The 10,313-nt window shown below is 35.3% G+C and overlaps 1 protein-coding gene across 1 annotated transcript; it reads right to left on the reverse strand.

The window, feature by feature from the left end:
• Positions 1–516: 516 nt before the first annotated feature.
• Positions 517–9,201, reverse strand: LOC117319944 (transportin-1-like; the record flags this gene model as incomplete). Its single annotated transcript, XM_033874651.1, has 4 exons — positions 9,192–9,201; positions 8,676–8,810; positions 8,038–8,294; positions 517–647 (listed from the first exon to the last, which is right to left on the reverse strand). Coding segments are annotated over exons 1-4 (533 nt in total), but the record flags the coding sequence as incomplete, so codon positions are not given.
• Positions 9,202–10,313: the final 1,112 nt, after the last annotated feature.

A 10,313-nucleotide genomic window follows, 5' to 3' on the forward strand; every position in this document is an offset into this window, starting at 1 on the left:
TTTAAATGCTACCTTATATTATGACAACATGATTTTCAATCAACATATTTTTCATCAAATGAAATATATAGAATGGAAACTGGTGTTTGAGGATAATGAAGAGTTTAAACAGGATGACATATACGGTACACTAAGTAATGCTCTACCCAGTAAAAACTAGCTTCTCTCTCATGCATTTTATCAATACGTTAGGAAATACTAACAGTGTGAGTGACAGATAAACAGATTTGTTCCTGCCAAAGCTGTTCACGTATGATGAGGAAAAATACCTTTTTACTACGAACTGTAAATGTGTGGAATGGCCTACCAGAAAGTGTAGTGTGTGCTTATAAAATGAATTGGATAAACATTGGAAAAACATTGATTTATATTTTACAATTTCAAGGCCAGTTTATGAACGGTAGTGTCGTTACATTCACAAATAATTATTGTAGGGACTGTTGTTTTTGAAGAACTTGGGAATTACATGTTTAGAGATGAAACAAGCCTATGAAGGGCAAGAGATGTTATAATCACCTGATTTTGGGACTGTTGTGTTTGAAGAACTGGAGGAACTTGGGAATGAGGATGTTGAGAGGCCGTGTACTGTCATTGTCCAGGTCCTCAGCTGTGTCCTCACAAATCTTCTGAAGGGCACCAAACGCTCCCTGAAATAAATCAAATCATCATTGATCATACCAGTACCTCGTAATTCTTCACAATACCTTACAATTTTTCTAAAGGAAGCCGAACACTCCCTGAAATCTGTCAAATCACCATAAGTATGAGTGGAATACCATCATCCATTAGGAGGACTGATCTTATGCAATTATCACTGTATAAATGAAGTTATTGGTACAGATGGTGGGGACAAAAACTTGGTAAAGATTCAGTTGTCTTCATATATAGAATACAAAGCTCAGGTGCCCAGACAAGGATCCACTTTAGACAAAGTCACAAGTAAATGGATTAACTGCTCTGTACCACACCATCAAGTCTCAAAACAATGTCTAGTTTTCAATAAGATTTCAAAATATTCTTTGTTGTATGTCCATGATTATGTTAGTATGAAGTATTGAGTGGTAATTTGTTGATAAATAATAACCCTAAGGAGTAGGAATAATTATTATACCGAGTAAGATTTCTCCTGGAATTAATTATTCAAACACCAGGCCTCGAATTTAACATTTTTTGTCACTTGCTAAAAACAGCAAGTGCCTAAAATTTCTACTTGCTAAAATACATTTTTACTTGCTATTAAGCCTTCGTTTGCATGTAAGGATGTATATCAATATACATGTACATGATACTGTAGTATAAACATTATAGTAATAGCTAACCTCATATTTTCATAAATCAATTTATTAACAGTAGATCTATCATGCATTACTTAACTATGGTAATACAGTCTCGGATACAATCAGTTTGTAAATTGAAGAGTCAAAAAAAATTTCTATGATAAAGTTGATGATTAAGAAGAGAATATATAATATATACTAGTTTAAACATTAAAAACTTGAACTACAATGTATTGAAATTTTTTAATGAATTTATAGTATATATTATGAAAGGCTCAATACACGTAAATTTATGAGAGTTACATTTTGTATCTGATGAATCCACTCGCTGAAAAAAGCAAGTGCATATTATTTCTACTTGCTAATCTTGGAATTCAGCTCGCAAATAGCGAGTAATAAAGTGTTAAATTCGAAGCCTGAACACCTATGAAAACTGGAGATGATAATCATATACTTGTGAATATGTGTGCGTGTTGTTTCTAAATAAGTACAGTCACACTTCGTTACCTCAAAACTCAATTATAACTCTAAAGATCTCGCTTAACTGTAGGTAAACATTAAAATGCTATGTAAAATCTACCCAGTAACCTCAAATAATTAAGATTTCTACATTTTACATGACCCCCATTGATTTCTAATAAACGAGGTTTAACTATATTAAGGATTTGATGTGATTATCTATTTTCCCCAGTAAGGATAATGTAAGCTCTGATGTTTCCGACACACTGAATATGACAGGTGATCAGCTTTAAATATTTATAAAGTAAACGACTACCCGACGGCTTTTAATTTGTAATCAACATTCCAGACCCTTGTTTCTGGAAGCTCATCCCCTTCATCCCTTGTTTCTCGAATCTCCCCCCACCCTCCTCCCCCTTGTTTTTTTGGACCACCCGTTCCTAACCCATGTTTCTGGAACCCCCTCCCCTTGTTTATTAAAGCCAAGCCCCCCCCCCCCCCCCATTTCCTTGTTTTTTGGAGCCCCATTCCCTCCTCTCCAGTTTTCCATTATCATGTTATAAGCTATCATTAAACTACTCTGGTCCAATTTTCAGCTGTAGGAGTTTCAACATTCCTATCATTAACGACTTGCCCAACAGCAGGTTTCACTTACACAACCCTATACACATTATACACTACATTACCCCTGAAAGATTTATACAGCACCAGATCTAGGAAACTCTCCATTATCACTGTGTAACACCTTAAACTAACCCAATGGAACCAATCTTCTTCTGGGTGTATATCTAATGCATTAATTAAAACAAAACAGCAGGGTATGACAGTGATACTAGACTGCTAGCCATGAGATAGTGAAATATTTGTGCAGGCTAAAGTTATATCCCATATAACTGGATTATAAGGCTGGTAGATTTTAGGTTATCTAACCTGTAGAATATGGTTGTTAAAATTGATTTTATCAATGATACAGACTTAAAATTTCTAGACTACTGCTTTTCAATGGTATTATACAACCCTTCCCACACAACTGAAACCTCACATGTTCATAGGTCTAACAAGTAGATTTTCAAATTACTGATTATGATGATACATTGAACTAGATTAACAAACTCTATATAATTAACAATATTTCAAAATCCTATATAAAAAAATCCAATTTTAGAGATTCTAATTTATTTATTTACATGATCAAAATCAGATATCCCCCCCCCCCCCCCCCCCCCCCCCCCCCCCCTCTGAAAGCCAATGTTTATAAATTACCTACCTAGTATTAACAAAGCCACATGTAAACTGCTGCATTAATCACAATAACACAAGACTCAACAAGAAATGGTATCTTATAAAAAGTATCTGTTTGGCAATTGTAAGCTATGGCGAACCGCATGATGAGCTTACCGTGAGGCTAATTAACGACTGTAGAAATACACAAACAAGCTTTGTCTGAATTACACAACCTCTAGCAATAAACCACCCAATGTCTCGTGTATAGATATTATCTCAAATATTGAACATCTCTAGACAATACAACTTCAAAGCCCTTACTGCAATCTTTAAAGAGGTTTCCATGGCAATAGCAATTTCATCAGAATAACAAAGATGAATTGCATTTTGTAAGACAAACTGACTACCATAAAGAACAGAGTTGGACAGAATTTTAACAAATGCATGAGCATACCAACAAACTAAATAGAAGTTTTAGCTTTCATATGCAGATTTTACCACTATAAATTGTTAATTATGACCAGTAATAAGATACATAAGGAATGGTATCAATCAATTTAAATGGCTAAATGAGATGAGAATAATTAATTATAGGAATACTGTAATGCTAATTTCACATGTTCAGTCCGCTTTGCTGTTATATCCGATACAAATTGCTCCAGGAAAATTACAGCTTTTATACTATAGTGTGTTACAATGTACAGGGTACCAGGCAGTGACCGGAGGGTTTCATAAGATGTGTTACAATGTACAGGGTACCATACAGTGACAGGAGAGTTTCATCAGATGTGTTATATTGTACAGGGTACCAGGCAGTGACGGGAGAATTTCATCAGGTGTGTTAAATGTACAGGGTACCAGGCAGTGACAGGAGAGTTTCATCAGATGTGTTATATTGTACAGGGTACCAGGCGGTGACCGATGAGTTTCATCAGGTGTGTTAAATGTACAGGGTACCAGGCAGTGACAGGAGAGTTTCATCAGATGTGTTATATTGTACAGGGTACCAGGCGGTGACTGATGAGTTTCATCAGGTGTGTTATATTATACAGGGTACCAGGCAGTGACAGGAGGGTTTCATCAGGTGTGGTACATTGAACAGGGTACCAGGCGGTGACCGATAAGTTCCAGAATGTGTGTTTCATTGTATAGGGTACTAAACAGTGACTATAATGCTCTTGAAGCAGCTACTTGTTATAAAGGCCCTATTATTGTGTGATGATGAAGTAGAACAAATGCACAAACTTGTAATGATTCTTGAGGCTACAATAGTTGTTGCATTTTTCCTTATGAAAACCATGTGTAAAAGTCATAGAAAAGGTTTACCTTGGATTTCTTTATCAAAGAATGTTATTTTTTATCATAATCATTATAAATACTGCTATAGATATTCTTAAGTTCATGAACACAAGGGGATCAATGGGCCTGTATCGCTCACCTGGTTTTCATAGCTTTAATGATCCTGATGTCATTGAAGAGAAATCTAATATTATACTGGAAACATTCTAATTGGTCATCATACCAGGAGTAAAGCAACATCTTGGTAACATCAATATTTGTACAAATTTACACAATAGCAGATTTGTAGATATTTTGTAACTCAACCCTGTGTTGCATGCTCTAGCTAAGTATTGATTTTTTTCTTTGGTTGTACACCCAAAAAGTCCATTAGAGTGTTTCCGTCAAATTCAATAAGAATTGATTGATACATGTACAGGGCCCGAGCGTGAAACAAGGAGAATGAACAGACACAGCTAGAACCACTAGCGAAAAGCTAAAGCTTTGTTGGTTGTTAGCAAGACATTCACCTGCACCAATTGTAATGATTATCTTATTTTGTCTTCAAAACAACAAAAACAAATCCAACAAGTCTATGATAATCCAATTGTTACAAACTGTAGTCAGACTTTAAACTATACTTGTCTGCAAATAATTCCCACAGGTCCTTGTTTATTGTCTCAAGAATATAGGAAGTGCTTGCAATTAGCCCTGCCACCCAAATCTGACATCTTAAATACAAACTTTCAAAAGCATAGTATCTATAGGTATATATATAAGGTATACTGTGAAATGATGAAAAATTATCATGCTTTTCAAACGAGACCCAACTAATTACACATTTTTCCAGTACAACTATTATGCCAAATAAAGTATAAGTAAACTTTGGAATTCAGGAATAAATTATTTGATTTCAGCAATTGATTGGCCTTCATTTCTGCATCCTACTGGTCACAAAGCCATAGAAGCTTCACAAAAACGCTGCCTCATAGTAAGAATACGGTACATATATTCTAGATACCTGGGATGTAGAATACAGTACATATACTCTAGATACCCGAGATGTAAAATTCCACTAGCCAGACCCCAAGGACTACCATATTTTCAGCTTTGACTAGTGAAAACTACGGGCATACAAGCCCCAGACTTGTCTATGTTTTTAGGCAGATAGAGAAACACTTTAATTATATACTTTTCATGGGGGTGTCCAGACTAAAATACATTATAAAACCTTGAAATGCTTGGCAATAATCCTACCTAAATGTAAATCTGAATAACATGCAGTCATATGAGCCAAATTCATCATGTAGAATCTTCCAGTATATCATAGTTTTTCAAATAAATACTTACAGTTCAAGTTGACCATATTTGCAACATGAATCATTTAGAAAGTTTCATATAAATCACCAAAATCAATAGACATGTTGTAATTTACCTAAGAATGTTGGAATTGAACTGTAATCTGTCTTTCATATACAATGTAGTCGACAACAAATCAAACATACTAGCAGCCATATTTGATATGATGCCTTCTAATACCAGATTGTCAGAACATTTTTGCATGAAATTGAAGACACTTGGGGTTAGCAAATAAACAGTTAAAGAGAAACTGATAGACATGTATAATATAAAGGCCCATGGGCCTCAACATTCAATAGTTTCATTTCAGAGAATTTGAACCATTTTGACACTTGCCAGTCAGCCCCTGGGGTCAGTCAGGGCCAATATGTGCATATACCATATATACAATTGATCAACAATTTACTTGCATGAGTCTTTTTCAAATGTATTGCTGAAAACATTAAACCTACATTATTCATTTTTTTGAGAATTTTCAGAAATTTTGTGAGCTCCATGAAAATTATACGAGTACACAACTCTGGACTCTCGTATTTAATGATATCACTGATACCATCAAACAGCACCAAGTAAAGATTATCTTCTTCCCAGGGGGAAATGGAAGACCCTAGGGTCAGGAAATTTACAATATATATAAGCATCTTAAAGACCCATTACTTCTATGAAGAGTATTTGATTCTACCTTATTTGGGTATTATAAGAGGAAGATTTTTGAAACTTCAGTGATCAATTTGATAACTTTTTGTCCTGTCCTGTCCTTTAGGCCCCAAGCCTGGGCAATACATAATTTTGTTTGACCTTTAGACAGACAAAATTTTAGTGAAATTGGTTTATGGGTTTGTGTGACAAAGTTGAAAATGTAAATTTTCCCTAGACATCACAGACACACGAAGACAGACAAAAGGTGATTAGAATAGGTCACATGACTTCGTCAAGTGCTCTAAAAAGGAGTGTTTTTGGAATACGTTTTCTGTTTAATTTTTAAATTTACCAATTTTTGCATATTTGTTTGGCTAGCACAGTTTTAGTTTAGGCCAGTGGACTTTACACACCGCAGATACATGTGCTCAAGTCTACAGGTGTTACTATGAACAGGCACTTCCATATTCTAGCCTAGATTAAGATGTTTTATTGGGACAGCACACACATTAAAATAGCACTTGATTGGTCATCATCTCTTCATTATGACATCAGATCATCAAACCCAAAACATTGGATAGAAAACAGTGAAATCACATCATCTCGTGCTTGGGTAATGATCATTGAATGTAAGCACTGGTTAATACGTTTGCTCCAGTATCTATACTGTTAAAAACCGAAATAGATTACATGTTCAAGTATGGATATTGATATTCCAGTATTTTTCAAGCTTTAAGCTGGATAAGACCATATAGCTATGCAAGAGGAAAATTTCAGCCACAATCTTAGGATTATAATATGGAAGAAGATAACCAAATCTACATCAATGATCTATGACAATAATATTTCATAAATTAGTCCATTGACCTATTCACTGGTTTTCCTAATCACTGTAAATGTAAACTTTATTTATTTTACAACAATTGTGAAACAAGTTATATTAACTTATATTAATCACACTTGTTGGCACAGATTGAAGTGTGTGAGGGGACTTACTGTGGGAGAAAACCAGAAAACCTGGGGAAAACCTACATGGTCTGGCTAGTGACCCCCAGACGCTAAGGTGAAAGGCAGTTGTGTAACTTGTGTTACCACAGTGCCACCCACCTAATCACTAGCTGTTTGTGTATGTGATGTAAAAATCTTCAAATTATCTAACAGAAAAGAACTACAGCAATATCACAAAGGAGATGTGTTCGTCTGAGCAGCAACTTGGGTGATTACTAAGAAATAGATATATTTTTCACTTAAGAAATAATGATCTGCCCAAGAGAACTGGAGTTTTTGCATGAAAACAAATTTTCTATTTTAATAAGTAACAGTGACCTTGACCTTTGGACCTGAAAAGCAACCTCAAGCGAGCACTTTTGGAAAGAAAGATTTGCTTGAAGTTTGAGTTTGATCTCCCCAAAGGAACATGAATTATAGCATGGAAACAGATTTTCTATTTTTACTTTACTAATAGTGACCTAGACCTTTGACCTGAAAAGCAATCCCCAGCAAGCACTTTTGGTAACAGGGCTTTTTCTGGGGGCTTTTTGGGGCCATTAATGGGCCCCATTCCAAATTGGAATTATTTCATTTTAAAGCAAAATTCCCAAATTTTGCAGTTTACTCCTGCAAAAATCTTTCCCAAAAAGGCCCCATCCCAAACCAGTGAGAAAAAGCCTTGAGTAAGGAAGATCTGCATAAAGTCCCCCTTTAATGATAAAGACACAATTTAACCAATAAATGATGTCGGGTAAAGAGAAGTGTATGTGTATGTCACAAGTTTAGTTCTCAAATATTTTTGTCAACATACCTCACAGACATTGTAGTCGTCAGAGTCGAGACTGCTACACAATGACGGTAGAAGTTCAGTCCAGTTCCTCAACTCTCCTTTCGCCACAATGGTAGTGACAAGGATACCTATGGTGGCCCGGATTAGCGGCGAAGGATCCCCAATACTGTTGAGGCATTCCTGTTTAATGAAGTTTGTCACCTCCGGAGGAAACTTCTCAAAGTGGGCTCTCACATTATTCTTCAAAATCAAACCACTGAGCGAGCGGGTTGGATCATCTATAAAACAAAATCTTGTACTGATTATACAAATTTTGATACCATTATTGGATTGAAAGGCACAATTACTACTGATATTGGATTTCATGTTTTGTAAATTTGAAAATCTATTTTTACAAAAAAATGTAACCACCATCTTGTACTTCTAACGAGGCTCATAATTGAAATGACCACACAAATGATTTTATATATTAACTACTCATTTTGGTTCTCACTGTTCTAGTTCATGCATAATTAGTTGGGTAATTACTAGACATAATTAAGAACATTTTCATTAGGGCGTAGTGCTTCATGTATAATTACAAAACAGACTTAGCTAGGCTATTAACTGATGAGACTTTTGGATCTGACTGTTGAACATTTTTTTTGGTGTTGACTCACCTTCTGAGGTCAGCTTGGTCAGGACAAATATCAGGTAGTTGTTGAAGTCTGGGTACTTGTTTAATTCCTCAAGTTTCTGGTAGTATTGGTTAAGGCTAATTTTTTGTAACAAAAATAGTTTTTGGATTTTTACCCCTCAAAACCAAGTGTTTTATCCTGAATTTTCCAGGGTTGTCATATATTAAAAGAATTAAATGAGGATACAAAATTCTGAAAATCTATGAAACTAAATTTAGCATCCAGTGGGAGTATCCGACATCTATAGCTTAAATAATAATTAATTTTCTTCATCATAAAACAGTCTAAAATAATGACACGGCTGTCAGTATCTTGGCTATGTATAAAGTTTCTTCGGGTAACAAGCATACTGGGTATTGCTAAAGCAATGCATGTCCCCTACTGGCCCCCGTTAAAAATAGTAAGTGACCTTGACCCAAAAAATTGATCTGTAGCTATATATAGCTACTCATACTGAAGTTACAATACAATGATACATACTGACTTTCATCAACATACCTTTGAGCATGGTTTAGGAAAGTGCAAAAACCTGAGTGGACGGAAATACAGATGGACAGACGGAGAAAAAAAAAAAATCTGTCAGGTTTCACCGGATAAAAAGGATTGGGAACTATATTGAGAGACACAGGTATCATAAATAAAGATACACATCCATCGGTGAAGCTATTTGTGATCTGGTAAACAGGATTTGAAGTTAATAATTTACATTCAAGTGATAAAACAGTTCTATATCTCCAAGGTTTATATGATTGTATTGATCCTGCTATGAATTATTTGGTAGTCAATCTCACACGCCAGTGAGTGGTGCTGCAGTTACTCAAAAACATTCCTAGTCCTACAAGGCTGAGATCAAATATTAATGCTTCCTGGAACAGACAATAAAGAAAATTTCCCGGTCATTGGTCTCACACATAATTTTATTTGTATGGTCATGTGATATAGGCTATAGGAAATGCTTTAACAAGAGGCATTATAGTCCTGTATCACCAAAATACTCAATGGGTCAACCAGTTAATTGCAAGGCCAATTGCAGTCATTAAATTTATGGATTTATGGTGGATTGTTTATAATTACTGTCTAAAATAATTTTTCCCCCTCAAATATTAAAAACACATAATTAGTGTATGGAAGTATATATGAAAATTCCTTAGACAATTGGTCTACAAAAAATTGAAATCCCATAGCCCAAGTCATTTTTCCATGACCCATTTTGTAAACACATATTGCTGAAAGTAGCATACCTAGTCTATTATACGAAAATGCTTGCATCTTCCAGTTCATACTCGCTCAAATGTTTGAAGCCAATAAAGCACTGTTCTCTGTAAAAACATCTTGATTCTAAGCTCTTATTTCATATGGTCATTTGTCAGAAAATATAGGAATGTTGTTTACATGAATCATAATGTATGTCAGGATTTGAACTTTTCATAGCCAACCGGGCCAACACATAGAAATTTTACATAGACCGACTAGGTTTTCTATAGCATCGGGCCTTTACTTTCGAACACTGCATATTACAACAACCAGTACGGGACTTTAACCCAGGACCTCCAAACTCTTGACAGAGGCTCTATTTAGCTACCTGGCTACTGGCGTTGAGCCCAGTCTAACTTCACTACT

The sequence above is a fragment of the Pecten maximus genome, unplaced genomic scaffold (assembly GCF_902652985.1).
Source record: "Pecten maximus unplaced genomic scaffold, xPecMax1.1, whole genome shotgun sequence".
NCBI classification, from domain to species: domain Eukaryota; kingdom Metazoa; phylum Mollusca; class Bivalvia; order Pectinida; family Pectinidae; genus Pecten; species Pecten maximus.